The 27,857-nt window shown below is 35.8% G+C and overlaps 7 protein-coding genes, 2 long non-coding RNA genes and 1 other non-coding gene across 30 annotated transcripts; 5 read left to right on the forward strand and 5 right to left on the reverse strand.

The window, feature by feature from the left end:
- Nucleotides 1-1,861: 1,861 nt before the first annotated feature.
- LOC104753077 (uncharacterized) lies at nucleotides 1,862-5,118 on the forward strand. 3 transcript variants are annotated; one of them, XR_762050.3, is made up of 3 exons: nucleotides 1,862-4,129; nucleotides 4,379-4,425; nucleotides 4,877-5,118. XR_762050.3 is itself a non-coding variant. In XM_087489928.1 (2 exons), the coding sequence occupies exon 1, from the start codon at nucleotides 2,202-2,204 to the stop codon at nucleotides 4,083-4,085; it is 1,884 nt and encodes a 627-aa protein (XP_087346054.1). In that variant the 5' UTR covers nucleotides 2,064-2,201; the 3' UTR covers nucleotides 4,086-4,093; nucleotides 4,379-4,602. The 3 variants fall into 3 exon arrangements, 1 of the variants encoding a protein (XP_087346054.1); XR_762051.3 differs by having other exon boundaries at nucleotides 2,064-4,093; XM_087489928.1 differs by lacking the exon at nucleotides 4,877-5,118 and having other exon boundaries at nucleotides 2,064-4,093; nucleotides 4,379-4,602.
- Nucleotides 5,119-5,148: 30 nt separating this feature from the next.
- LOC109129562 (defensin-like protein 269) lies at nucleotides 5,149-5,602 on the reverse strand. The gene is made up of 2 exons (XM_019237882.2): nucleotides 5,522-5,602; nucleotides 5,149-5,427 (listed from the first exon to the last, which is right to left on the reverse strand). Exons 1-2 carry the CDS (start codon nucleotides 5,574-5,576, stop codon nucleotides 5,210-5,212), a joined length of 273 nt encoding a protein of 90 aa, XP_019093427.1. The 5' UTR covers nucleotides 5,577-5,602; the 3' UTR covers nucleotides 5,149-5,209.
- Nucleotides 5,603-5,960: 358 nt separating this feature from the next.
- On the forward strand, nucleotides 5,961-6,935 carry LOC104753078 (uncharacterized). 5 transcript variants are annotated; one of them, XR_762052.3, is made up of 4 exons: nucleotides 5,961-6,080; nucleotides 6,201-6,261; nucleotides 6,376-6,490; nucleotides 6,577-6,935. It is a non-coding gene; the product is annotated as an uncharacterized LOC104753078 (long non-coding RNA). The 5 variants fall into 5 exon arrangements; XR_015583553.1 differs by having other exon boundaries at nucleotides 5,962-6,080; nucleotides 6,201-6,273; XR_015583552.1 differs by having other exon boundaries at nucleotides 5,962-6,080; nucleotides 6,346-6,490.
- A 143-nt stretch (nucleotides 6,936-7,078) lies between these two features.
- On the reverse strand, nucleotides 7,079-12,201 carry LOC104753079 (uncharacterized). Of its 4 annotated transcripts, none has more exons than XM_010475358.3 (17): nucleotides 11,863-12,201; nucleotides 11,474-11,706; nucleotides 10,783-10,904; nucleotides 10,619-10,707; nucleotides 10,483-10,521; nucleotides 10,295-10,388; nucleotides 10,087-10,138; nucleotides 9,869-9,960; nucleotides 9,712-9,782; nucleotides 9,138-9,637; nucleotides 8,965-9,052; nucleotides 8,751-8,861; nucleotides 8,102-8,670; nucleotides 7,811-7,949; nucleotides 7,642-7,710; nucleotides 7,444-7,560; nucleotides 7,079-7,347 (listed from the first exon to the last, which is right to left on the reverse strand). In XM_010475358.3, exons 2-17 carry the CDS (start codon nucleotides 11,695-11,697, stop codon nucleotides 7,234-7,236), a joined length of 2,490 nt encoding a protein of 829 aa, XP_010473660.2. In that variant the 5' UTR covers nucleotides 11,698-11,706; nucleotides 11,863-12,201; the 3' UTR covers nucleotides 7,079-7,233. The 4 variants fall into 4 exon arrangements, with proteins under 4 accessions (XP_010473660.2, XP_010473662.2, XP_087346050.1 ...); XM_010475360.3 differs by having other exon boundaries at nucleotides 12,040-12,183; XM_087489924.1 differs by having other exon boundaries at nucleotides 12,021-12,183.
- Nucleotides 12,202-12,999: 798 nt separating this feature from the next.
- On the forward strand, nucleotides 13,000-13,083 carry TRNAL-CAA (transfer RNA leucine (anticodon CAA)). Its single transcript has one exon. It is a non-coding gene; the product is annotated as a tRNA-Leu (tRNA).
- Nucleotides 13,084-13,607: 524 nt separating this feature from the next.
- On the forward strand, nucleotides 13,608-14,311 carry LOC104753080 (uncharacterized). The gene is made up of 2 exons (XM_010475361.3): nucleotides 13,608-13,762; nucleotides 13,856-14,311. Exons 1-2 carry the CDS (start codon nucleotides 13,651-13,653, stop codon nucleotides 14,149-14,151), a joined length of 408 nt encoding a protein of 135 aa, XP_010473663.1. The 5' UTR covers nucleotides 13,608-13,650; the 3' UTR covers nucleotides 14,152-14,311.
- Nucleotides 14,312-14,401: 90 nt separating this feature from the next.
- LOC104753081 (uncharacterized) lies at nucleotides 14,402-15,094 on the reverse strand. The gene is made up of 3 exons (XR_762054.3): nucleotides 14,915-15,094; nucleotides 14,744-14,832; nucleotides 14,402-14,646 (listed from the first exon to the last, which is right to left on the reverse strand). It is a non-coding gene; the product is annotated as an uncharacterized LOC104753081 (long non-coding RNA).
- Nucleotides 15,095-16,932: 1,838 nt separating this feature from the next.
- On the forward strand, nucleotides 16,933-17,788 carry LOC104753082 (uncharacterized). Its single transcript, XM_010475362.3, has 2 exons — nucleotides 16,933-17,191; nucleotides 17,282-17,788. Exons 1-2 carry the CDS (start codon nucleotides 17,011-17,013, stop codon nucleotides 17,596-17,598), a joined length of 498 nt encoding a protein of 165 aa, XP_010473664.2. The 5' UTR covers nucleotides 16,933-17,010; the 3' UTR covers nucleotides 17,599-17,788.
- A 98-nt stretch (nucleotides 17,789-17,886) lies between these two features.
- Nucleotides 17,887-21,707, reverse strand: LOC104753083 (uncharacterized). Of its 2 annotated transcripts, XM_010475364.3 has the most exons (3): nucleotides 21,172-21,527; nucleotides 20,293-20,470; nucleotides 17,887-20,168 (listed from the first exon to the last, which is right to left on the reverse strand). In XM_010475364.3, the coding sequence occupies exon 3, from the start codon at nucleotides 20,158-20,160 to the stop codon at nucleotides 18,199-18,201; it is 1,962 nt and encodes a 653-aa protein (XP_010473666.2). In that variant the 5' UTR covers nucleotides 20,161-20,168; nucleotides 20,293-20,470; nucleotides 21,172-21,527; the 3' UTR covers nucleotides 17,887-18,198. The 2 variants fall into 2 exon arrangements, with proteins under 2 accessions (XP_010473666.2, XP_010473665.2); XM_010475363.3 differs by having other exon boundaries at nucleotides 17,887-20,470; nucleotides 21,172-21,707.
- Nucleotides 21,708-23,434: 1,727 nt separating this feature from the next.
- Nucleotides 23,435-27,246, reverse strand: LOC104753084 (protein PAM71, chloroplastic). 11 transcript variants are annotated; one of them, XM_087489938.1, is made up of 12 exons: nucleotides 26,946-27,246; nucleotides 26,777-26,858; nucleotides 26,310-26,526; nucleotides 26,140-26,193; nucleotides 25,960-26,021; nucleotides 25,782-25,850; nucleotides 25,651-25,702; nucleotides 25,186-25,257; nucleotides 24,975-25,104; nucleotides 24,815-24,885; nucleotides 24,571-24,618; nucleotides 23,435-23,828 (listed from the first exon to the last, which is right to left on the reverse strand). In XM_087489938.1, exons 3-12 carry the CDS (start codon nucleotides 26,394-26,396, stop codon nucleotides 23,805-23,807), a joined length of 669 nt encoding a protein of 222 aa, XP_087346064.1. In that variant the 5' UTR covers nucleotides 26,397-26,526; nucleotides 26,777-26,858; nucleotides 26,946-27,246; the 3' UTR covers nucleotides 23,435-23,804. The 11 variants fall into 11 exon arrangements, 8 of the variants coding, with proteins under 8 accessions (XP_087346064.1, XP_087346063.1, XP_010473668.1 ...); XM_087489937.1 differs by having other exon boundaries at nucleotides 23,435-23,677; nucleotides 26,946-27,244; XM_010475366.3 differs by having other exon boundaries at nucleotides 23,435-23,677; nucleotides 26,299-26,526; nucleotides 26,946-27,242.
- Nucleotides 27,247-27,857: the final 611 nt, after the last annotated feature.

Consider the following 27,857-nt stretch of genomic DNA (forward strand, 5'->3'; position numbering starts at 1 on the left):
CATTTGATATTCAAAGTATGATTATTAATTTTTTTGAAATTATATTAATCATGAAAATTATGGTTTATACAATGCTAAGATATAGAACTGAAACGAAAAAACCTAGAATGGTTTGTAACTCCGTAGTATTTTTTAATACAATCATTTACTCGTATAATTGGCTTAACTCTACTATATGCTATGTTTTTTTCTCTTATTATTATGGGAGATATATTAATGTAGTATTATTTTGTGGTGTATTTTTGTAGTTTACAAATTTAATCATCTAAGTTTATATAGTTTGTGTTGTTGTTATGTTATTATTTGTTTGTTTTCTTTTGTAAATTACATATTCTTTTTTATAACAAGTCCACGTATGTCAAAGTAAATAGACATATTTTTACTTTATTTTGGTTTTATGTTATTATTTAAATATTATACTTATGTTAAACTGTATACAACATTTATAAGGATTATGTTAATTGTCAAAGTTATTTTAAAAGTTATAGATGATTTAGTTTTCTTAAATTAAAATATTTGGTTTTTGATCTACAACATTGTTTAATTTGTCACTAGTGTTCTTATATGTAAATCTTGAGAGGCAAGGAACCTTTGTTATCAAACGACAAAATTCAAACACTACAATCATCACTATGAAAAGGAATCACATAGTAAATGCATAAACAATAAGATAGACATATGAGAATTTTTGTTTGATAATACGTAACTAATTTACTCTAGTTTATGTATGCTTCAGAAAGAGAATTTATCCTCCAATCACGCTTGAGAGATTTTTCTAGTTTGGTTCATAAACAAAAAAATACTGACATATTGCACTCACAAAGCTCGAGAAATGATTTCTTTATTTGTCCTTAGTTTTTAATAGTATTTCTATTTACATATCATTGTATATATATTTTTTAAATGACATCCAAATTTAATTCTTTTATTTTCTTTATAACTTAATTGTATCACTTACTTACATTTCCATAAAATTTTAAGAACTTTTGATTCATATGGTGAGATAATATAAAATTCATATTATAATAATTTCCATAAGTTAAATCTTAATTATTATACAAGAATTTCATATTCAAATAAAACTAAAAAAATATATACTACACAAATAGATTTTTTAGATCCAAAATAATAATTGTACCTATAAATATTATAGATTTTATATATATATTAATTACAGTAAAATTATTTATTAAATATTTTATTCTGCACATAGTGCGGATTGTTATTTAGAATAAAATAAACTGTTAAAATGATGTTAGATTACAAATAATAAGTAACCAAAATGTTTAAAGAACCGTGTGTCCTTTAATCATCATCTTCCTCGGTTGTTATACACAGATTAATTTGAGATTTTTGTTTTTGTTGGACACTATTGTAATTGGGCTGGACCATAACAGAAATCAGAAGGAATGATGTGAAATGGAGAAAGATTATTATTGGACAAAAATTTTGAGCTGTATTAATTTTTATAATTTGAATGTCTAACTGTTTTAACTCATGTGTCACCTCTTCCTTCAACTAAAAAGCTGAGATGTCAACAACACTAGAGAGAAACACATTCAGTTTTTATTATATTGATTGATTGTTTCTGCCATTAATTTATCAAAGTCGTGTACATTTATGATTACTAAAAACGTTACACTGACTTTTGGTAATCGTCAACACTATTTTCTCCTCTTTTAATCATAGGTTGTAATTAAAATAAGTGAGTTCCCTTGGTTTAGTGCAGTTCAGCAGCCATTAATGCAAAAACGTAGAAATATTTTTCACATTGGACACGATCACGATCTACTGCAAATGCATTGGAGAATAAAACAATTGACAGAAGATAAGAACAACGTTTTTGGCTGGATGTAAAATTATTATAACTTTAAACAAAACGTTATTCTTTCGTTGGCTGCTAAATTGGTATAGACCAAAAACACTCAAATTGATAGGTTGAGCAAAATCAGATTTCATGGAACCGGTCGTGTTTCTGATTCAAAGTTCATAAGCGGTAAGTGTACCAACCAAATTGAACCGGCCAATGAATGGAACCGGTCGTGTTTCTCATTCATTTTGTGCTGCTGCTGCTGCTGCTGCTGCTCTCTCTCTCTAGTCTTTCATTATTAGTTCAGTCAGACGGAGCTCACACTTTTTCCACACACACTCAACTCCTTTTTGGTTAGAGAAATCTTACAAAATCAAACGAAACAGCAAAAATGTTGGCTAGGGTTTTGAGATTGGGCAGCACGAGATCGATTCATCTTCGTTCCGCCAAGACACGTACGGCTTCGAAGAGTTCTTTGAGGGAAGGTACATTTATAGGAGATGAACTGAAATTGAGAAGTGGGTCTCATTATATCAAATGCTTAGATGATGCTATTGCCTTGTTTGATGATATGGTTCGGTCTCGTTCCTCCTACTCGGCAATTGATTTCAATAGAGTAATAGGGTTGGTAGTGAGAATGAATCGTCCCGATGTTGCGATTTCTCTATATCAGAAGATGGAATTGCGCAGGATTCCATTTGATGTCTACAGCTTCACTATTCTGATAAAATGTTTCTGCGACTGTCATAAGTTGTCCTTTGCTCTGTCTACATTTGGTAAGATGGCCAAACTTGGTTTCCAGCCCGATGTTGTTACCTTTAGCACGCTGCTCCACGAAATATGTCTAGAAGATAGGATCTCTGAAGCCCTACTTTTGTTTGATCAAATGGCGGAAACGGGATGTACACCCAATGTCGTAACATTTACAACACTGATGAATGGTCTTTGCCGTGAGGGTCGAGTTCTCGAAACACTAGCTCTTGTTGATCGGATGGTAGAAAATGGTCACCAACCTAACGAAGTTACTTACGGAGCAATCGTAAATGGAATGTGCAAGATTGGCGACACTGACTCAGCTTTGAATCTGCTTAGGAAGATGGATACAAACCACATCGAAGCCAATGTTGTAATCTATACTGCCATCATTGATCGTCTTTGCAAAGACGGGCAACACACTGATGCTCAAAATCTTTTCACTGAAATGCATGAGAAAGGAATTTTTCCCAATGTTCTTACCTACAACTGTATGATAGACGGGTTTTGTAGCGTTGGTAGATGGAGTGATGCTGAAAAATTGTTGCGTGATATGATTGATAGGCAAATCAATCCTGATATTGTAACTTTCAGTGCACTGATCAGTGCATCAATCAACCAAGGCAAGCTGTTTGAGGCTGAAAAATTGTGCAACGAGATGCTCCGTAGGGGTATATGTCCTGATACAATCACATATACTTCAGTTATCGATGGATTGTGCAAGTTTGGCGACACTAAGTCGGCTTTGAATCTTCTTAGGAAGATGATGGATACAAACCACATCAAAGCCGATGTTGTAATCTATACTGCCATCATTGATCGTCTTTGCAAAGATGGGCAACACATCCATGCTCAAAATCTTTTCACTGAAATGCATGAGAATGGAATTGTTCCCGATGTTCTTACCTACAACTGTATGATCGACGGGTTTTGTAGCCTTGGTAGATGGAGTTATGCTGAGAGATTGTTGTGTGATATGATTGAAAGGGAAATCAATCCTAATGTTGTAACTTTCACCGCGTTGATCAGTGCATTGGTCAAAAACGGGAAGTTCATTGAGGCTGAAAAATTGTGGGACGAGATGCTCCGTAGGGGTATATGTCCTGATACAATCATATATACTTTAATTATCGATGGATTGTGCAAGCACGATCGTCTAGATGATGCGAAACACATGTTTGATTCCATGTCTAGTAGCCAGGGCTGTTCTCCAGACGTAGTTACTGTTGAGCCTAATGTTCACACTTACACTGTAATGATTAATGGTTTTTGTGGGAAAGGTGCAATCTCAGAAGCAAATGCGTTATTCCGTCAAATGAAGCACAATGGACATGTACCTGATGACTGCACATACAATACACTAATCAGAGGATGTCTCAGTGGTGAAATAGATATCTCAGCTGAACTTATCACGGAGATGCGAAGCAGCGGGTTCAGTGGAGATGCATTCACCATGAAAATGGTTGCTGAAATGGCATATCATGGTAGATTGGACAAGAGCTTTTTGGATATGCTGTCTTAGTGTCTCTGGTAAAGAGTGACCGTCTTGATCTTGTTTCTTCCATGGTATATTAGACTCACTTGTGTCTGTCTCTTTGTTTCTTTTCTCTTCGTATTCTTAGTGTTTCTTGTGAAGAGGTCCTCTCTTGATGTTGTTCCTTTTATGGTATGTTAAACTCACTTGTGTCTGTCTCTTCACAAGAAACACTAACACAGCAAGAGGGTTCAATGCTATATGCCTCACTTGTGTGTATTTTCTTTTCGGATGTGTCAATGCTATATGTAACACGTAAGAGGGTTTTGCAAAATTTTCAGGTTTTATAACATGTGCTTGAGAAAAGACAGAAGAGAAGCAACAAAAGGTGAGTGTCTGAGGAACAATTAACGTGGTGGATCTGCTTTGTTTCTTGCTTTTTTCTCTAGTTTACAGAACACCCTTGGGATTGAAACCAAACCAAACCAAACCTTATGTACTCAAAAGTTTGTAGCTTTTACTTGTGGAGTAGATATCAAAACTGATTCCGGTTTGTTTTGGATAATTTCTTCGCTTTGAACTAATGATTTAACTTCGTTAAAAAAATATTAACACTATAAATACAGTAAACACAAGACTGGGTTGGTCTTTTTTAGTTTGGTTCGGTGTCTTAAGAAACCTTGGATTGTAGCCAGCTCGTAGAAATTCTTCCTAAACTTGTTCTGACTTCTGAATCTTGACGAACTTGAATGCGAAACAACATTGAGTTTTCCTGATTAAAAGCTTAAGATACAGATTCCAGATTAACCTCTTGCTGATTTGGTGTGTTTGTTTTGCAGGATCATCTATCAATTAGAGGATGAATAAAAATGAATGGAAGACTTTACAGTTTTTAAAATTTTTATTCCATACGAATTCAAACTTGTTATATCGGATATCTATCATCCTTCTTGGTCTTCTTGCAAACATGTAGAGATTGGAGTCAGCTTTTGTGTGTGTATGTGTGTCTGTTAGATTTTTATATCAAACGTTTGCGTTTTGTTGGTGTTAAATAAATAATAGAGCAATTCGTATTCTTCAACTGAAGATGGTTCGATATATAATCTTGTTATGAAGATGTAAGATAATACTTTTGTTAATAACGTAAGAAGGCACATTGAAACGTTGTGGCACTAATAAGGTGCTGGAGCCTCCTTGTCGCATAGTGCGCAAATACATTCATGATGATAACAATATTGAATTTTACAAGATGAGAAACAACTATTTTTGCAATCTCGATTGCTAAAGCAACTCCCAAAATATTGCTGGGGATGCTTCGGTGGACATTCTCCTCCAACACACTCCACATGTTGTGGACTTTGCAGCTCCCTTGCATTTGACATCGACACACCTATACATATTCATTCAATCATATAATCAATTCATCTTTCAAAGAAAAAAGAAAAATGTGAGTGACACATACAGAGAGAGGAAGAGAAACTTACATGAGAGAAGGATTGCGGCACGAACAATGAGCATTGCTGTCTTTGATACTGCCATGTCTTTTTCAACTTTTGATCTATATGTTTTTTACTTTTTGACTGATGAGATTCTATATGGTCTTTGTGTCTATTTATATACAATGAGCAATGTTATGAAGCTCCATAAAAGGTACATAATATTTTATGCGCCTCTCATATGTGTATACATTGTGGAATACAGTAGTATATACATTGTGGAATACAGTGTACATACATTGTCACAGTAGCTCCATAAAAGGTACATAATATATTTTATGCGACTCTCTTAGATCATCTCCGACGGGAGGATTATTGGTAACAAATATCTTAGCTAAGAAATAAATCTTAGCTAAGATATTTCACATTATTAGAACACGTGTCAAATGGGGAATAGATAAGAGTTTAAGTAAAACAAAGAAAAAGGAAAAAAAAACTTGCGCGTAATATTTTTTTTTTTTGTTCTTCCTTCTCTCTCTCTCGCGATGTCGTTCTCGTAATCTCCGAAGGGCAAAGGAGCAGGTCCCGATCTTTCTCGGTTTCAAACGTAATCTTATAGTTGTCATGTGTCTTAGAACTTATTCCTTGGATTCTAGAATCTGGTTTATCTTATGAAGTAACTTGCAAGGCTCTTGTTAAGCTGTTTTTCTTCTTTTAACTTTTCCAGAGCAGACAAAGCTGTGTTGTCTTCCTCTGGATCTCAGGCTGATGTCAAAGCATTGCAGAAGGTAGACACTTGTGTGAGGTTTCCATTGCTCTTTTGCAGATATATTTTCTTTTTTAAGAAAAAAAAAATATATTTTTATGTGAAGAGTGTTCTCTGTGTTTGGTGTCAACATCAGCATAACAAGCAGATGACCTGTCCTGCAATGGCCCAGCTTCTCTCCAACACGCTTTATTTCAAGCGTTTTTCCCCCTTCTATGCCTTTAATGTTCTAGGAGGGCTTGACGAGGAAGGTAAAATTGCTCTTCTTCTTTTTCTTCGTTAGGATGTGACTATTGCAACGGTACATTGTGTGATCCTTATTCTTGATTATATTTAGGAAAAGGGTGTTTCTTGTTAAAAAAAACCAGGGCTTTGGTGTGTTGCTTGATGGTCTATTCGGAACAGGCACAGGTTCAATTGTTCAGGGCATTGGTGTGTTGCTTTGTGGTTTCTTTTGATCAGGCAAATTCGGAGCTGGGTTTGCATCGATACCAGTCCCGATATACGCAGCATTGGACTCTGTCCTCTTCGACCTTGTTGGTAAGACCATCACAAAACTGAATCCACAACAAACTTTTCTTTCAACTTCAAGTTTGTTGTACTCATGATTCTTTTTTCATGTTTTGATTGTAAATTTCATGTTTTTACTTGTATCTTATGGAAGTTTTTGAATAAAATTTAAGAACTTTACCATTATTGGAGGTGTATTTTTTACTTGTATCTTATGAAAGTTTTTAGCTTTGAATTTATTTTTTCTACTTAAAATAATGTTAAACATATTTGTTTACAACTTGACCATTGGAGATGCTCTATACAGTGAAATAACATTGACGACATAATTAAACTTCAATATCATCATTTTTATTCTCTTGTTATTATTAACCATGGAAGAAGAAGAAAAAATTCACCATAATATTACATTACCAAATTTCACAATTCATCACCGTACGTGTGTTCTTTTCATTTTCCTAGTAACCCATTTTGATGATCATCATTACAAGAAGTAAGTGAGTTGTTCTTTCTTCCTCGAACCACCTTCTCCATACAACTCATTCCACTGCTTCAACTCTCCCATCCCCGCTCCCTCCGCAGCAAAACTAGCCGCCACCTGTGTTTTCAAAACTCAAAACGTTTTATAACGCAAACCCCAATTTATTACATATCCACACGCATAAATGTAATAAAAACCAATGTGTAATTTCACCTGATTCTTGGCTTCTTTAAAGTCTTGTCTGTTCAAAGCACGAAGTGTAATCACTCTCTCCTCCTTCCCTTCATCCTCTTCACCCGCCTTCGAAGTCTCTCTCTGCTTCTTCTTCTCCTTCAAGTATCAAAAACGAATAACAATCAAATCAAATCCAACCTGAAGAAACTAGTATTAAAAAAAACCTCGAATTCTTACAGTATCTTTGACCCTCTCATGTTGTATAAGCTCTCTCACAGGCCTATAAGCAGCGGTTGTGCACAGATTCTGTTTACATATCGAATCAACAGTCAAGATCTCTTCTTTTGTATCTTTACTACACATTCAAGAAACAGGTTTATGGAGGAAACAAATCTATATATCTAACCTTGAGATCACTTCCTGTGTATCCATCAGTCATCATCGCTAGTTCCTTGTAATCCAAGTTTTCATCTACTTTCTCCTTCGCTAACAATGTCCTTAGAATCTTCTCTCTGTTCTCTACAGCCGGTAGTCCCACCATGATCCTGCGTAAGAGTAAAACCAAGTAAACCAACTAGAATCAAGAACCAAAATGGTTAGATATTAATTTATACATAACCAAATTCACATGGTTACTAATTTAATTAATCTTGGAAAAACTGTTAAAAAGTAAGTAGCTCATGGCTTAAGTTTATACCTTCGTTCAAACCGTCTGATGATTGCCTCATCTAGATCGAAAGGCCGATTCGTAGCAGCAAGTACTAAGATACGCTCACCAGGTTTAGTCATTAACCCATCCCAATGACTCATAAACTCATTCTTAATCTTTCTCATAGCTTCATGTTCTCCAACTCTTGTTCTCTGTCCCAACATACTATCAACTTCATCCACAAATATAATGGTCGGTGACACCTTCGAAGCTAGAGTAAACAAAGCCCTAACATTCTTCTCGTCTTCTCCAAACCATTTCGAAGTTATTGTAGACATTGAAACGTTTATGAAACTCGCTCCTGCCTCTCTGGCAATGGCTTTAGCTAGCATTGTTTTACCAGTACCCGGTGGACCGAAGAGTAAGATTCCTCTGCAGGGCTTTAAGAGTCCTCCTGTGAAGAGGTCTGGTCTACGGAGAGGAAGCATTACAAGCTCTTGTAGTGATTCTTTTATGTCGTCAAGTGCACCAATGTCTTCAAATGTGACATTGATTTCTTCTGCTGGGATTACTTCTGGTCTTATCCGTTTCTCAAACTCGTTATCCGGTGCACCCTCCTGTTCCATAGGTTAACACAACTGACAAGAGGTTTTTTGAAATTACCATGAATAATATGAAGTAGATAGATCAAACTTACCGGAGCTTTTGGGGTTACTTTCTCAGCTTTAGCTTCTTTCTCAGGTTCCGTTGTGACACTCCCTGGCTTAGTCTCCGGCTTGACATCAGCCGTTAATTCAGATTTTGCTTCCTGAAACAGTAAATCAAAGAAACTTATTTCAGCAATGGTTCTGCTCTGCTTCAGTCTTTATCCTCTGTTTTCATCTAAAAACAGAGTATAGAGAGATTGAGACCTTGGATTGTTCTTCCTTAGATTTTTGCTTTAGCTTCTCACGACCGCCAGATTTACCTTCTCTGAAGAGGCTGAATCCATGAGATAAACTAAACGTACAAGATAAAAACTAAATCAGTACCAATATCGCAGTAGAGGTTTGTTTGTGAAACAAGTTAGGGTATTTTTTAAAACCTTGTAGAAGATATCACTAGCTTTCCGTTTCTGTACTCAGGATATTTGTTGTTCATCAGATGATACGAAAGAGCAGAGACAACAATCTCTTCAATGTAATTGCTTAGAACCTTCGTGTCCTCAAAAGAGATTGATTCAAGGTCGTCGCATATGAGATCATTCTCAGACAAAACTTCCATGATATGGTTCCTATTGTCCTGAGTTTGGATCATGTTCATGTCGCGTTCAAGCTGCGATTTCCAGCTCACAAGATGGGTCTCATCCTCAGGCGGTCTTATGTCGATGTTATAAGGGAAAACAGAAGAGAGCTTCTCATCAATTTCATCAGCGTCTTCACTCGACAAGTCTACGATTCTTGAACCGAGAATGAGGACCGGTCCACTGAGTTTCTGAAGAAGCTTTTGGAACAAGTTGTAAGTTCTCTGCGAGCGGAACAGAAAGTTCTCGACGTCTCGAAGATATAACACAATTGGATTCGCCTTGGAGACATAAGCCAAGACCTGCACTTTGCATTTGCAAGATATTATAAACCAGATTCAAACAAACTAATGCATATATTGTAGTTTTATATTACCTTATATAAAGATTGGACAAGAATCTTTTCATCAAATGACCAGCTGCTACTACGCTTCAAAGGCGCTGAACCTAAGATCGTATATTAATTAGTCAATGCGTCGGAATGAATAAAGATTGAAAGTTTCAATTGTCTTTGTTAAGGTGAATATGATAACCTTGGTTTGATGAAGATGCAAGGTTGCTAATATTAGCTGCTGCTGAAGAGTTTCGGCGAAGCTTTGGAGGGTTACTAGAGCCTTCCATTGAACTGCATAGATAACGTATGGATCACACGGTAAACGATAAAATTACGCAGTAGATTGGTTTGTAAAACATTGAAGGATATTATTGGCATTGCTTAAAATTTGAAAGTAAAGGACAAGGAAAAACGAACCTTGATGTGATATCCACACCACTGCTTTGTCTCCTCAAGGTACCACCAGCGGCTAAACAGATTCATCAACGAACAATGTTAGTAGTATTAGTTAGCCATAATAAAAACGATGAAAATCCAAACTATTAAGGCTAGTTGATGACCAAGTCCATTACTCGGTTAAGCCTGGACGATTTAACATGTGAAGGGGACAAAAACTTCGATTTACCTTTAGGCTCTTCTCTCTGAGGAAGTATGGAGAAGGAACTAAACAGTCCTGATAGTTGCTCTAAAGCAGATTCTGAGGGAGATCTCTTGAATGACTAATACAAACGAACCAAAAAAACAGGATGTCCGATTTATATCATTTATAAGAAACCAAAAACAATTCGCAAAGCAAATCAGTAAACAGCTTACGGATGATTCTGTATTTCCGCTGCCATATTTGCTCTGTATCTGCAAACACAATAAAGTATATTTAAGGTTGTTCACAATAGAGAAGACTCACAGTAAGAAACAGATCTCAATGATTTTGTCTAGAGTTTCAGAAAACCTTGAGTGCAAAATCGTTGACGTCTAGAAGAAGTAACTTGGCGTCAAAGAAATGAGCTAGGGCTTTGGCTAGCATTTGTTGGTAAAGCTCTGCACAGAAACAAACAATATTAAGTATCAAAACATAAACGAATAGGAACAAGATCAAGATCATCGGAGTCTAACCGGCAGGGCCGGACAAGAGGATGGCTCGGCTAGCTGGAGACAAGTTTCTCGCATATTTCGAAGCATCAAAGTGCTTCAAATGGACATAAGCTGCACTTGTTAGAAGCACGCGTGTTTGTTCGCTGCACAATCAATCCCAAAACACTGATGAACAAGATAGCATATACGTATTGGTGTATGTGTAATATTTCAGACATCAAACAGAATAAATCCAAACATTTTGGGATAAAGATCACAGGATCTAGAAATGTTACTGACACGTGTCGGAATAACAGATAATAATGAGATCATTCATGGTGTATGTAGACAGAAAAATTCACATGCTTCACCTTTATTTATTATCACCACTCCAACGACTATCTTATCCGTTTTTGTAAAACTACATCTACTATAAAAAGAATTATCCAAAAAAATTGTGATGACTTATATTATTTTCTTATCCTTTTATATATTCTCACTTGTATTATCTTCTTGAAATTCGCAAACTATAGGCTAAAAAAGTGTCGATCAAAGCATAATGAAAAAAAGATTTTTTTTTTTTTGTTAAAGAGCATACTGAAAAAAAGATACTATAATTTCATCACAAGAATTATTTTTAAATAATCAGAATTGATATACAAATCTTGAAGTCTAGTTGAATTTCATGTAAAACTACCGATATACAAAAAAAAAAAAAGAAAAATCAAATTACCTGAGATAATAAGGAAACTCATCGAAAGTAATTTTACTCTCTCTGCCGTCAACAACTTGACGGAGAATCTCCTTCTCCATCTTATCCGCCGTGACGGCGTTATTAGACGACGACGAGTTCCCGCCGGCCCATTTTCCAACGGCTTGACCCGAAGCCAAACCCAAACCCACACCGACTCCAACTCCGACGCCGAGCGCCGACAACAACATCTGTTTGCTATCCATTTTGATGATCTTCCGACAAAAACAAAATCAAAAGTGCAACAAAAATATATAAAACAAAACAGAGTATATATTAATATAAACGAAGATCTATACGAAAGATACTACTAATCACAACGTATGACCAAACAACTATAAGATAATGTTTATCAAAAGTTATAATTAAACCTTGTTTTGTAAGATATCTCTTAAAGTCTATTCATCTCCAGTTTCTTTCTCTTATTGTCGTCTCACGAATAACATAAAGAAACTTTTTTTTTAAAGAACATAAAGAAACTTCTATTTCTATAATCACGATATATAACTTTCTGAAAGAAAAAAAAAACCATAGAGAGGTTTGAGAACCGTGAAGACCGGATCTAACGACACGTCATCGCCGGTGGTGAAAATGAGGCAGAGACGGCGGCGAATATGAGAGATTTTTAGGGGTTTTTTTTCTTCTTATAAAGATATTTTATGATCGCTTCTATTATGAGAGATGATGAGTGTAACTTGTATACATAACACATTGAAAACTGATGAGTCATTACCGAGACTTTGCTTACGTGTCGTTATATCAACGGCTACTAGGTTGGTTTTTGGCAGTTTTTTATTCGATGTTGCCGCTTCTTTACTTTTAATAACCACCCTTTAGTTCTGTAGTTTCTTTCGTTTATTCCTCAATACTTTCGAAATTGTCATTCTAGTCCATGTTTACGTGTACTCCCTGGCATAAGATTGAATATAAAGGAAACAAAAGAAATGTAAAATAAAACAAAGAAACCTTATAATATTAAAAGGAGGCAGAATCTAGAAAACATGACTGTTAGATCTAGAAAGCGTGGCTAATTTAACAGCCGTTGGATTGAGAAATAAGATCCCACGTAAGGGAACAAGTTGACGGCTTAGATTGAAAAGGTATGGCTTCTCATGCCTTTGGCAGAATCGTAGGCATTATTTAACTAATCTGTGCTGTGTTGCTGCCAATATTTTAAAAAACTGACCAGGCGCCGAAATGTCGTACTTGCCATTTTATGTGCGTGATGTCTACAGTCTTCTTGCTGTTAGTGATGAAATGGGCTTTGTTGTTTTGGTCTCTCAAGAAATAATGAACCGTTTCGAAGTTCGAAGTATCATCATATATGCGGTCTATTGACATTTTTCTTATGTGGGCTGATCTTGGATATTTTATAGGGAAAACTTATAGAGTGCGATAGCTTCTGAAAATATACTACTGTATACCCTTTGTCACAAAGATCTGAAGTTTGGTATGGGTATTGAACATTATGCGGTGATTTATATGTATCAACGTTTACGTACAACAGAGTCAGGATGGCCGAGTGGTCTAAGGCGCCAGACTCAAGTTCTGGTCTTCGTAAGAGGGCGTGGGTTCAAAACCCACTTCTGACATTTTCTTTTATGTTTATTTCTTTTTCTGCTTTCCTTATACTACTACGAGTCTTAATTGTTTAGAGATGAGATGAGTTTTAATTCGTGTTTAGAAAACATTGTCCATAAATTTATATTAAAAGTTGATTTTTGCTTTCCCCAATATATAGTATTCATCAGTTTTGTGAAATATATATACATTTTATTGCTAAAGAAATAAGTTGATTAAGAAAAATTAGCCATGTTAATTAATTTTGGTCCGTTCAAATTACTGATGAATTTGGTCAGTTCAAGTTACTGATGAAGTTGGTCCGCTCACGTTATATTCTTATATTCTAGTATTGCCTTAATTAGGTGAAGCAGAGAATGCACATGGCCCATAGGAAGATTGTTCAATTTTGGAAAATGGCATACATATATGATTAAAAAGTTAAGTGGGAAAATATAATTAATTGGGTAACTGCTCAAAAATAATAATAATGCAATATTTTTTTCTTCATAACCATTGGGTTATATAAACATGGCATGCTACATTGATAAAGCTCACAAATTAAAGACAAACATCATTAAGGACAAGTAGCTAGAGAAATGTCACTGAGACGAGTTTGTGAGATGCAGTATAAGATTTCCGTCCCGCAAGAACGATTCTGGGACCGTTTTGTCTGCAATGCGGCTTACTTGGCTAATAGAAAACTTACATGTATATATTAATATATAACTCTCATACTCTTATAATTTCATATATGTTGTACTTGTTCATAACTCTAATATATTCATTGTTTTTGTTGGTTAGACCTTAGCCCATCTGTTCACTGGACTCAAATGGAAATTGAGTCAGTGGATCACCAGACGAAAACCATGAAGCAACGGTTCGTCAAACCTGCATTCGTTGATGGCTATAAGTTGATTGCAGCAACTACAAAAGTTATTGACGACGAGCCCAGTGGCTTGAATTGCCTCATAGACATCACTGCGGAGTACGAAAAGAGTGGCCGTGAGATCAAAGACCTTGAAGAAGTCCAATTCCTTGTGGGGAATATTGAGGTAATGGGTTTTCTTTGCCGTGTTGATGACATTATTCCCGGTTAAATCAATCCATGCCGTAATCGAAGGAGGGTTCATCTCTTTCTCAGGAGTCAGGCCATAAATTGAACCCGCCCCCAAAATATATATGTGTGAGTGAGTATTGTATCCTCGAGGGTCATGTCCCATGACTTGCATTATCTCTAAATAAAGTTGTTACGTATTATATGCATGAGTGTTTCAAAATACAATTGTCTACTGCTAAATATGATAACTGACCTCAGAACCTCTTCATTTCTTAAGGCGAGAATTGCAATTTTGCAAACAAAGACATGAGTTTTATTACCATCATCATCATCATAAAGACTGTTTTGACAACTTACAGGTGGGCTTTTACATGTATAATTCACACCATCACAATAACATTTGCTTCGACCCTTAATTCAATATCTACAAGACAATGAGATCAAATATATAAGACACAAAGAAACAATTCGCAAACCAAATCAGTAAACCGCTTACGGATGATTCTGTATTCCCGCTGCCGTATTTGCTCTGTATCTGTAAACACACAAAAAAAAGTATATTTAAGGTTCACAATAGAGAAGACTCACACTAAGAAACAGATCTCAATGTTTTTGTTTAGAGTTTCAGAAACCTTGAGTGCAAAATCGTTGACGTCTAGAAGAAGTAACTTGGCGTCAAAGAAATGAGCTAGGGCTTTGCCTAGCATTTGTTGGTAAAGCTCTGCAAAGAAGCAATATTAAGAATCAAAACATAGACGAATAGGAACAAGATCAAGATCAAGATTAGATAATCGGAGTCTAACCGGCAGGGCCGGACAAGAGAATGGCTCGGCTAGCTGGAGACAAGTTTCTCGCATATTTCGAAGCATCAAAGTGCTTCAAATGGACATAAGCTGCACTTGTTAGAAGCACGCGTGTTTGTTCGCTGCATAATCAATCCCAAAACATTGATGAACAAGATAACATATACGTATCGGTACGGTGTATATAATTTCAGACATGGAAAATAATAAATCCAAACATTTTGCGATAAAGATCACAGGATCTAAAAAAATGTTACTGACACGTGTCGGAATAACAAATAATAATGAGATCATTCATGGTGTACTATGTGTTTGAGAAAATTAAAATTCACATGCTTCACCTTATTTGTATCACTCCAACGAATATCTTATCCGTTTCTGTAAAACTACATCTAATATAAAAAGAATTATCCAAATAAATTGTGATGACTCATGTTATTTTCTTATCCTTTCTATATTCTCACTTGTACAGTATTATCTTTTCGCAAACTATAGACTAAAAAAGTGTCGATCAAAGCATAATGAAAAAAAGGATACTACAATTTCATCACAAGATTATTTATACATAATCAGAATTGATATATAAATATTAAAGTCTAGTTGAATTTCATGTAAATCTTAAAGTCTAGCAGAATCGTAGGCATTATTTTAACTAATCTGTGCTGTGTTGCAGTCAATATATTAAAAACCTAACAACCGGCCGAGATGTATCGTACTTACCTTTTTATGCCCGTGATTAGGTCTGGGCATAAAATCAGAATCCAAAAATCCGAACCGTATCCGAACCGAAGTAAGCGGATTAAAACCAAACCGATATTAAGAAAATAACCGATCGGTTTTTGGCTTTCATTATTTTGGATATCGGATATTATCCGATCCAAACCGATATCCAATAAATATTCAAATATAACCGAATATATAAGAAATAGTATGATATTCCGATAAATATGTCTCATATTTTTTTTATGTATTTATATAGTTCTATGATAACCTTGTCATTTACTTAATTTCTATCTTTTTTATGTTTTAATACTCCATTAGTATGGTTATTTTGGTACAATAAGATTAAAAAGTATTCGAATAAAACATTGTCCAATAACTTTTGGTTTAATTTTGGTTATCGACAATCATATCCTAACTGATCCAAAATCCGAATTATCCAAACTGAAACCGAACCGAATTTTATAAATACCCGAATGGATGTTAGAGTCAATATCCAAAAAATCCGAAATCCGAAAAATCCGAACCGAATCCGATCCGATATCCGAATGCCCAGGTTTACGCGTGATGTTAATAGTCTTCTTGCTGTTAGTGATGAAATGGGCTTTGTTGTCTCTCAAGAAAAAATGAACCATTTCGAAGTATCATCATATATGGGGTCTATTGACATATTTCTTATGTGGGCTGATCTTGGATATTTCATAGGGAAAACTTATACAGTGCGATAGCTTCTGAAAATATAATACCCTTTGTCACAAAAATCTGAAGTTGTATTGATAATTACGCGGTTATTTATACGTATCAACGTTCACGTACGACAGAGCAAGGATGGCCGAGTGGTCTGAGGCGCCAGACTCAACTTCTTGTCTTCGTCAGAGGGCGTCGGTTCAAATCCCGCTTTTGACATTTTCTTTTATGTTTATTTATTTTTCTGCCTTCCTTCCTACTACTGGTCTTAATTGTTTAGAGATGAGTTTTAATTCGTGTTTAGAAAACATTGTCATAAATTTATATTAAAATTTGATTTTTGCTTTCCCCAATAATCAATATATAGTATTCATCAGTTTTGTGAAATATACATTTTATTGCTAAGAAAATAAGTTGATTAAGAAAAATTAGCCATGTTAATTAATTTTGGTCCGTTCAAGTTACTGATGAATTTTGTCCGCTCACGTCATATTCTTATATTCTAGTATTGCCTTAATTAGGTGAAGCAGAGAATGCACATGACCCATAGGAAGATTGTTCAATTTTGGAAAATGGCATACATATATGATTAAAAAGTTAAGTGGGAAAATATAATTAATTGGATAATTTGCTCAAAAATAATAATAATGCAATATTTTTTTTCTTTATAACCATTGGGCTATATAAACATGGCATGTTACATTGATAAAATTCACAAAATTAAAGACAAACATCATCAAGGACAAGTAGCTAGAGAAATGTCACTGAAACGAGTTTATGAGATGCAGTATAAGCTTCCCGTCCCGCAAGAGCGATTCTGGGAACGTTTTGTCCACAATTCGACTTGCTTGGCTTATAGAAAACTTACAGGTATATATTATATAACTCTCATACTCTTATAATTTCATATATGCTGTACTTGTTCATAACTCTAATATATTCATTGTTTTTGTTGGCTAGACATTAAGCCATCTGCTCACTGGACTCTAATGAAAATTGAGTCAGTGGATCACCAGACGAAAACCTTGAAGCAACGGTTCTTGAAACCTGAATTCGTTGATGGCTATAAGTTGATTGCAGCAACTACAAAAGTTACTGGCGACGAGCCCAGTGGCTTGAATTGCCTCATAGACATCACTGCGGAGTACGAAAAGAGTGGCCTTGAGATCAAAGACCTTGAAGAAGTCCAATTCCTTGTGGACAATATTGAGAGAACGGCTTTTCTTTGCCGTGCCCGTCTTGGTGACCATATTCCCATGCCAGTGCGTCTTAAATAATGGCACCGGCCCGTTAAATCAATCCATGCCATAATCGAAGGAGGATTCATCTCTATATTCCTAGAGTTACAGAAGATGAAATAAATAAATTGAACCCGCCCCCAAAATATATGTGTGAGTATTGTAACCTCTAAGGTCATGTCCCATGACTTGCTTTATCTCTAAATAAAGTTGTTACGTATTATATGCATTGAGTGTTTCAAACTATAACTAAATTCACAATTGTCTACTGCTAAATATGATAACTGTACTCAGAACCTCTTCATTTCGTAAGGCGAGAAGTTGCAATTTTGCAAACAAAGACATGAGTTTTATTACCGTCATCATCATCATCATCATCATCATAAAGACTGTTTTGACAATTCACAGGTGGGCTTTTACCTGTATAATTCACACTATCACAATAACCTTTGCTTCGACCCTTAATTCAATATCTACAAGACAATGAGATCAAACAAGACACAAAGACACAGACTTTGGATACTTTTTCGACTCTCTAAGCAAACCTAAAACTAGAATAAACAGACTCCCCTTTTCACTCTCTGGTGGCAACATAAACCACCAGCGTTGAATTGAAGACTGGAATCAAACTGAAGACAATTACATCCACCTCTTTGGCCTCACCTGCCCATCGGTAGAGCCAGAGCCACCATCTCTGCCCAACATCGCCATCATCAAACTTCCACCATGGACTCTTCCTTCTGGAGCTAACCCCAATCCTGCTTCATACTCATTGAGATCAACATCAGTCTCTGGAGATCCTGTAGCACTTCTTGCTTTCATTGTATCGATGTTCATGTCTTGAGAACCGCTGAACTCCTCCTCGTTCTCTGTTTCGCTGCTGCTTACTCTCCGTTCTTGGCTCTCGGAAGTTACAGTCATTCCTCCATGGACCCGGTTATCCTGAACCAGACTGTTATGGAGTGCACAAAGACCAGTCTTACCTCGAGCAAACGAGGTACAAGGACCAGAAGAGGATTGTCCCGCATACTCAGTCTCGGGCTGACCCCACGCACACCGTTTCCCTCCTCCATGTGCTTTGCAAAAGTCAGTACTACCTTGAGCACTTTTGCCACATCCTTCAGACTTGCATCTCTTTCCTCCACCATGTCTGACACAGAAATCAGTCCTTCCTCTAGCACTCTTTGTGCATTCGGGAACCGCACATCTCTTACCACCGCCATGAGCCACACAGAAATTGGTACCGCCATGAACACTCTTGGAACATGGATCACCTCCTTGAAAGGCACATCTTTTACCCCCTCCATGTCCTTTACAAAACGGCGTGCTTCCTTCTGCTCCTTTGGTGCAACCCGAGTGTGTACATCGTTTACCACCACCGTGTGCCTTGCAGAACATTGTACTCCCTTGTGCTCCTTTTGTGCATCCATTAGATTGACATCGCCGACCACCACCATGAGAGATGCAGAGTCCTGAAAGGCCTTCAGCGCTTTTCGTGCAGTTCTCTTTTTGGCATCTCTTTCCTCCACCGTGCCTGATACAGAGTCCTGATCTTCCCCTAGCAGCTCGTGTGCAATCTTCATGGCTGCATCTTCGACCCCCTCCATGAGCTATACAGAAGTCAGTACGGCCTTCTGCGCTTTTGGTGCATCCGAGAAATTCACATCGACGACCACCTCCATGGGCTTTACAGTACACAGTTCTACCTTCAGCGCCCTTGTGGCAACCATGTTTCTGGCATCTACGTCCACCACCATGGGAAATGCAACGGCCGGATGCGCCTCTTGCTCCCTTTTGACATCCTTCTACTTGACATAACTTGGAATTAGAAGAATTCTTAAGCTGTGGCTTCAGCTGGTGAGATAAACCGGAAGTACATGTACCAGAGCTTATTGGAGTAGTTGCTGCTGTGCTAGATGACAGTTCCAGAACATGAGCAGCAGGAATGATGATATTCTTTGGAACATGGCCTGAGAAAGAGCTCGTTTCTTTGCTTGACGAGGCTTGCAATGTTGGTAATCCAAACCCTGGCCTCCAACCACATGATGTGGATTCTTCATTAGTTGCACGTAGCATGTCCGCAAAAGTTTGAAATCGGTTGGCGTGCTGCTGGAGCGCAGTGATCTCAGATTGACAGGATACTCCACCAGAAAGACTCAGTTCAAGATCAAATTTCGAGGAGGGGACCTGCAACAACTCTTTCACGCTGGAGTTAGCTGGCTTTTTGTTACTTGCTGCCAGTTTCTCGTTGCCAAGATGAAGACTAAAGTCGAGCTCAATATCCATAGAGGACGCCTCCTCAGTTTCTTTAGCAGAAGATAAACTCGTGCAAGCAGTTGCAGAACTCCCTTTGCTATCAGAAGAGCTTGTTGAGTGACCGAGTCTTAAAGAAAGTAAAGAATCAGATCCATCAATCAGATTCCACTTCCTTTTGATTCCCTTGGCATTAGACAGCGGAGAGGCAAGGGAATCAAGACGCAGCGTAGTATCCGCGGCCTCGGCGACATCAACTTGAAGAGAGCGGCCCAGTATCTTAAAAGAGTTGTTGGATGATGAGGAATTACCACCAGCAAAAGCACTGTTTTGGAATCTAGTATGCATGGTCACAACTAAAAATGAAAACTTTCGTCAAAAAGAGCGAAGACGCGAAGCCAGTAGTAGATAGTACACAACAACTTCCGGGTTTAAGGAGAGAAAAAAGCCACAGCTCTAAAAAAAAAAGAGTTAGAAGACCTTATAAGCATCTCCACCGCCGCTTACGAATCCTGAGGTATCGCACCGATCCATCTTCAGATAAAAGTTACAAACCAAAATCTGGTAGAGCTGATCCAATGAAAGTTACTCACAAAACCAAAAGTTTAATTCTCAACCTTCACTACGACGAAAGGATTACGGTAGCAGCTAACCATTCCTGCAAAGAGATAATAAATAACAAAGTGAGTGCCAAGTTCGTTGCAAGTAATCTACAAAAAGAGTAGTGATATAAATCAATTGTGTTGCAGAACACAGAAACTGAGATGATTAGCACCTACCTGAGAGAACAAATATAGTTTAGGACAAAAAAAAAAAAAAAAAAAAACATGAACCCAGTTTCAAAAAATTTAAAACATAACAGTTTTGATTTCGGTTGAGTCAACCGCAACGTACATGAAACAAAACAAGATCTAATTTGTAACCAGACTTTTTCTCAAAGAGATACTACTACTACTACTACTATAACACAATTGATGAATTGATTATTCAGTAGCTCATCGATTTGCTTTAGAGAAATCAACAGAGACTAAATTAATTAATAGAGACACGATAAATCAAAAGCAGAGCCGCTCCAAAAAAAAAACCCTTCAAAAAGTCTTTTATCGATTATACCGACACATAAATTTTTCCCAAAACAATTAAAAACAAAAACACACAAAAAAAAAAACAGAACAAACCACAGAATTCTTCAATTTCCCAGACATCGATCTCAGAGTCTTTTTTATGTTTTTTTTTTTTCTTTTCTCGAATAAAACACAAATCAATTTCTATGAATTACTCATCAAACAAACATGCAAATCAACCGAAGAATAACCAAAAAACACAATCGCGATGCGGAAAAGAAATTAGAAAATTTACCTTCACTTTTTTGAATCTGATTTGCGAAAATTTCACGGCATCAAATGATAAATGAAATCGAGATTCTCTCTCTCTCTCTCTCTCTCTCTCTCTCTCTCAATCAATCAACGAAGAAATTGAGGTTAAAATTGGGATTAATATAATTGATATATATAATTGTGGTGTTTTTTTTGGGGGGGAGCGAAGAAGAGGAGAGAAATCTAGGGATTTGCAGCGCCGGCGAGAGAGATAGAAAAGATGTATAAATAGCCAAAGAGACGAGTGAATGAATGAATGATGGAATTTGGAATCCCTCTCTGAGAGAGAGAGATAGAGAAAGAAACAAGAGGCTATCATAGACTTGTGCTCCCCCCCCCCCCCCCCCCCCCCCCGCACGTGCCTTCCGAATCTTTCGCACGTGCTTACTCCTAAAATACTACTTTTTTTTTTGTTTTTTTTGATAAAATGTACAAAAAAAACTACAAAAAAACGCAGAGTAAGTAAACTCAGAAAATCACAATAATAAATCAATTATAATCACCAGCTCAATCTTAATTAATAAGAACAACTTAGTAGCTACCCTGTCATAACATGACATTTGGTTGGTGGTTTATGTCCTCCTCCACTTCCTCTACTTTGTATTTCCTTATTTATCAATTTCATTATTGGTATATGTTTTTCCACCATTAATATTTCTATTTATTTTGTTTAAAGGTATGTAAGTAGTTTTTTTTTTTTTTGTCAAAAAAAAAATAACATGTATTATGCAGAGAATGACACAATTATGACATTAACGTAAACCTCTTTTTATACTAGTATGTTTTATCATATTCAATGCTTTAGATTCTGGTATTGATGAAATTAAATTATTTTTAGTGTTAAAGAATAATTAATAGTTTAAATTTATTTTTATTTTGTTTTAATTAATAGTTTTAATAGAAGAAAAATGATAGGTCTATAACTGCATAATTTGTTTTGTTTTTTTAATATTGGGGAATAATAATCTTATCTAATAATTAGCAAGATAATGGTATTATTATTCCTATCATCTATATGTAATTCAAAAGAGAAATTGCAATTATTTTAATGTTTTCCGTTTAGTTGTATAATCATAAATTTATACAAAATGAAACTAACGGATAGCTCCAAGATTAACATATAAAACTAATTTTGCTTGGATTAATAAGCGTTATAAATTATGGTGTTGTGCCAACAAGATTGTGGCGGTTGATGAGCGTGACTGCGTCAGCATAAAACGAAGAAGTGTGGTAGGTGTGGCATGTCATGTGTGTTAGCGTGGCGGCTGAAGGCAGCAGCGGCTCGTCACCGTTCAATTTGGTTCTGTGAGTTATTATTATTATTATTTTGAGAGAGTGGTCCCCACTTGCCTCTTTTGTGATTCTCTCGGAAAGGAAAGAAAGGTCTAGCTAGGTCTACGCTTCCTTCGATTGCCATTGTTTCTTTTTACTTTTAGTTTTTATTACACTTTCTTTCTTCTAGATAAAAACTACGAAAAAGCGACATCGTTTCATCGTTTTTGCTGTCACTGTCCGAAATAGGAAAGCCGATCAAAAGGGTCCACGTACGATAAAAGAGTGGTTCAGGTTTGCAATTGCACAATCAATAGATTTTCTTTTCTTACTTTTTTTTTTCTTTTTTTATCTATAGGTCAAATGTATTATTATTGATTCTCACGCAAAATCTTTTTTTTTTCACATAAGTTTTAACTAAAGGTGTAAGTTGTATAGAACACATGAATATTTTTAGAGATAACTGTTGAAGTTATGTTACTATTATAATTGATGAAACTTGAATTTATCAAGAACAGATTATTACCAGTAATTGATTGATATTGCGGTTATATTATTATTATTCTTAAATCTATGTTATTTCATAATCAGTGAATTTAAAGTTATTTGTACAAGTATGAATGCTTATTTTGCACACTTTTGTTTTTAGTCTACTTTCCTTCTATTCCCTTTTACAAAAAAAAAAATACATGTTGCTATAAAAGAAATATACATTTAGGAGTGGAACTTATAAAGCGTGTTAAGTTTACAACTTTCTCAGCTAATTTGATTTCACATGCACGATTGTAATATTATTGTATTACACCTTTACATGATGAAGAATATAAAGAAAAAGAAAAGAATATGCTCTATCATGTTGGACTCCTTTTATATTCTTCCCGGTCCCGAACACGTGTTATGTTTGGACGCATCTTTCATAACATAACCTATGCTATTACCTATCTTGACATCTAAGTTAATTCTAACCACTAAAATACAAAATGTTTTTCATATGTTTTGCTGTTAATCCACAGTATAGTATCCAGAAAGATAGAGAGTGATGAATGAACAGTTCTATACTAAAGTTTTGCTGCAACCAAAATTAAAATAGTATTTTCTTTTTTATACAATAAGTAAGAGGCAAAGAAAAGTATTATTATTGCTGCTTACGTGACGATCTCGGCCACCGTCACAGCAGCAAACACGAGAAACAGAACTCCTCCGACATAAGCAATTGCCTATTTCGAACCAAACAACATTTAAACATTCCCGTCTTAAGAACACACTCTCTCCCAAATTTTTTTTTTTCAAATAGTCTCTAAACTTTAGATCTAAAACCTAAACAAAATGATCCATTCGTTTAGCTTAGATATTTCTCCCCCGGTTTTTCTGGAATAACACGCGTTGTTGACAGATTGGATCGGACATAGAAAGAGAATAAAAACAATAAAAGATGTTATTTTGACTCTTTTTTGAGGGAGGAATAGATACTAAATGATGTGGAAGACTTGAGATCAATGTACATAGAAGCTTGTTGTTGCCACTTGCCTTAGAATAAAAAACCTTAATCTCTACTTCTCTCACTTTTGTTCTATCAAGTTAAATCTCAAAACACAATACGAGAGTAAAAAAGAGATCCTTTGACTAATTAAAACAAGGTGTTTTGGAACTTTTGAAAAACTTAAAGATAAAAAATAAAAGCTAGAAAATTGCCAAGAGAATCTGGTTTTTGTGTAATATAAAAGCTGAATATAACCTAGGATATGCTAGCATTTAGTATATTCACCCTACATTTCATGATAATTTAAGGACATGGATTTGTTTCATTTATTAATAATTTTCTAACTTTTTAATGCAACCATCAAAGTTAGTTTTATTCTTCTTAACCTTTTTTGGGTCAGGAATCAAAATTTATTCTTCTTCATTTTATTATTATATTAAATGCAAGTTTAGAAGAGTAAGAAAAAACTAAAACTGGCATTATAAAGAAAAAGAAGTACTCTTTTAAGTGCTTTTCTGAACTAAGGTTTCTAAGACTAATTCGATCTAAATATGTATATATTGTGTATGTGTATATAATTATATATATATATATACATAGAGATGGATAGAGAGTAGAATTAATAATTACCTTCTCTGATAAGAAATTTCCCAGCAACGAACCACCCAAAACCGCAAGCTGCAATCGACAAACCAAATTGCAAGTTAGAGTTCTTGTGTCTCCCAAGTTTCAGGGGACTAGAAAAATATCCTCTTTGATGGGGTTTTAAAAGTCTTAACATTGCTTAAAGATGCTTTTGAGTTTTTATTAACCAAGGTCCTAGGATCTTTGAAGTGTTCAAATAAAAATTTCAATCAAAAGATTAAAAACTCACCAGAGTCGCAGCACCGTGACCCGCCAATGCTCCAGCGATGACACCCAATGGCGATGCAGCAGCCGCAAGAGCTTCAACGAAACAAAAGATTATATACAGTTTTGGAATTCTGGACCTGAGATTTTAATTTATTAGGAAAGTTGAAAAATTTGAGTCTCACCAATTGTTGAGAAGAAGGATTTGTCACCCCATTCCGCAACAAAAACCAAGGCGAAAGTGCTGACGATGGTGCTTGCGGCTGCCACTATCCCGGCTCCATTACCTGAAAACTCTGAAACCGCTAGTTCTGCCTGTAGAAAATAAGTCAGAAAATATTGACTTCTTGAAGGTTGCATGGAAATATAAAAGCGAAAGGCTAAAACAGCTTTTACTTCTTTCTGTTCTTCCTCGGCTTTACCCTCATCTGAAGCAGCGTCTAATAACGTTGATACACCGAAGTAAACCTAAATGAAGTAAAAATTGTTAATACGATTACATAGTTAGGAGGCGTTATGAATGATCCAACCCACACAGAACCAAAAACCAGGTTTGGAAACGAATCAAAATTTTCATTTGGTTTAATTAGTAAACTATTTCTACATACGAAAGTTAAGAACCTGAAACTTACACTTCATTAAAAGTTTAAAACCCTTCGAATCAAGGGTACCTTTGTATATAAAACAAAACCGTAACCAAAACCAAACTCATGCTAAAAGGGTCAGAACTACATTTGGTTCCACTTGGGTAAATATCATCTACTTTGGAAGGTGTACATTCTAAACCAAAAACAAGTCAAAAGGTCCAATCAAACACCCCTGCATAACACAACTCTGCATAGAAAGGTACGTAAATATTACCAGAAGACAAACAGCTGCAATATTATCTAGAGGCAAATCGGTTTCACCAAACCTGTGTTTTCAAGTCATTGACGTTCAGATTCATATTGAACCTTAAACCTGAACAATAAGTTTATCAGGAGTTTCCAAACCTGAATGGAAGAATTTCATCAACGTAGTGGAAAGTTCGTCCAAGCACTACAGATATTATCGTCATTATCCTGCAAAATTACCAAATCTTATAACGCTGCTGTCCTGAATTCAAAGTAATATTTGGTTTCAGACAAGATTCACGGACCATAACGCCTATGTTTGAGAAAGAAAGCATACCCAAGAGCACCAAAAGTCCCCACGAATACAGTAGCAGCAGAGTTCCTTGCTGCTAAAAGGGCCTAAACAAACGCATGAAAACGTATCGCAATCAATATAGAATGCTAACTGTTTGATGACAGGGAGTTTCTAAAACGTAGATTAACATCTATATATACATATATAGATTCAAGAGCATACCGCAATGAAGAAAGTCTTGTCTCCAAGTTCAGAGAAAAAGATAAGCAAGAACGCCTGAACAAAAACATAGACAGAGAGCAAAACGTAAAATTTAAAAGGATTAGCACTAAACAGAAAGACATAGTTGCCGGTTCTGTGCAAAAGGAAGATTCTCCTAACCGAAGCAAAACCTGAGCTAATATCTCCGAGGTCTCCAAGAGAAGTGACAAGTGACTGCGTCCCGTTAGCAATTGACGAAGCCGCAAAGGCTGGATCATTGCCGAGTAATGCAACCGAACCTGATACCGCCAAGAACTTAAGAACTCTCTGAGCCTCACTTCTTGAGTGAGCTATTCGTCGCTCAACCAAAACATCCAGATTCCTATCATTTTCTTCAGAATCAGCTTTCTGAAAAATTAAATCAAACAAAACAACTTATTCAGTCCACCTCCTCCTTGAACCTACCTAATGAGCTTAAGCATATAACACAGTACCATCTCCTCTATAGTTCAATCTTCAAGTAAATCCTAATAACATTTCGAATTAATGATCTCCAAGTCTCTAAACTAAACACTACATTACAACTATATATATATATATATATCTATAGGTGAATCCACATAAAACAATCAGTTCGAAACAAAAATTCAAAAGTCACCTCGATGTAACAAGCGGCGTTTCGTCGGAAGCATCGAAACCCTAGCTGCTGAGAATCATTACGGCGCAATTGACTCAAACCTCTGCATAGAAGAATTGCGAAAGACATAATAAACCCCTAAAATTCCATTGGCATAACAAATTCAAATTGCAGATGAACAAAAACATACCTAGAGAAGCATCTATCACGAACCCTAAACCCGATCGGAATTGGACAAGCGGTGGAGAGACATCTCCTCGACGACGAAGAAGAAGGAGAAGAAGAAGAACACGAATCGGATTTGGGAGGCCTAGGGTTTTGGAATGGAAGAAGACGAATCGAATCGGGGAGATTCAAAGTGAGCATTTCTCTCTAAATATCTCCACCTGAGTTTTTTTTTTTTTTATGCTTTCTTCTTCACAGTGTGATTGATTCTCTTTACTGCAACAAGCAGCAAATATAATAAACCTTTGGCTCTGTTTGGTTCTCAGAAGATATTAGAGAGATCTGTGAAAAATAAAATCCACAAAATCAAGTTATGGGCCGACAACTGATTTCTTATTGGGCTAATAATAGGCCCGTTATTCTTTTAAAAAGCCTTGGCAGTTTAGCCAGGCCGTAATTGACCCGACCACTTGTGATGATAAACATCACGCCATCGATAGAGTTTTTTACCTTTTTGGTTTTGTCAACACTCAACATTCAACAATGTTGTTACTTTTTGTTTACAATAATGCTTTTCTAATTACTAAATGGTTTCACGATATTTTTTTAAAAATAATCTGAATAGTTATAAGTCACATTTAAAATCCTGCAATTTGATTTGCTTTATTTGGCTAGCTGCCGAATGCCAATGTTTTTCCATTAAGTCGGCAAATGCTTAGTTTAATCAAAAAAGAATTTTACGCATTGATGATAGATTTCGAGAGGAAAAATGAAGTCTTAAATTTATATATTTATTAGAATTTAAATCATTTTCTAAGAAAGCCTAGTTTAGATAGATATATGTTACAATTAACAAAGTAAAAATTTTTAAGTTTAAAACTTGAATTTACTAAGAATTAAGTCTAGTTTAGTAAAAATATCTCGATTTTGATAAACA

The sequence above is a fragment of the Camelina sativa genome, chromosome 16, assembly GCF_030686135.1.
Source record: "Camelina sativa cultivar CO46 ecotype springtype chromosome 16, ASM3068613v1".
NCBI lineage: Eukaryota > Viridiplantae > Streptophyta > Magnoliopsida > Brassicales > Brassicaceae > Camelina > Camelina sativa.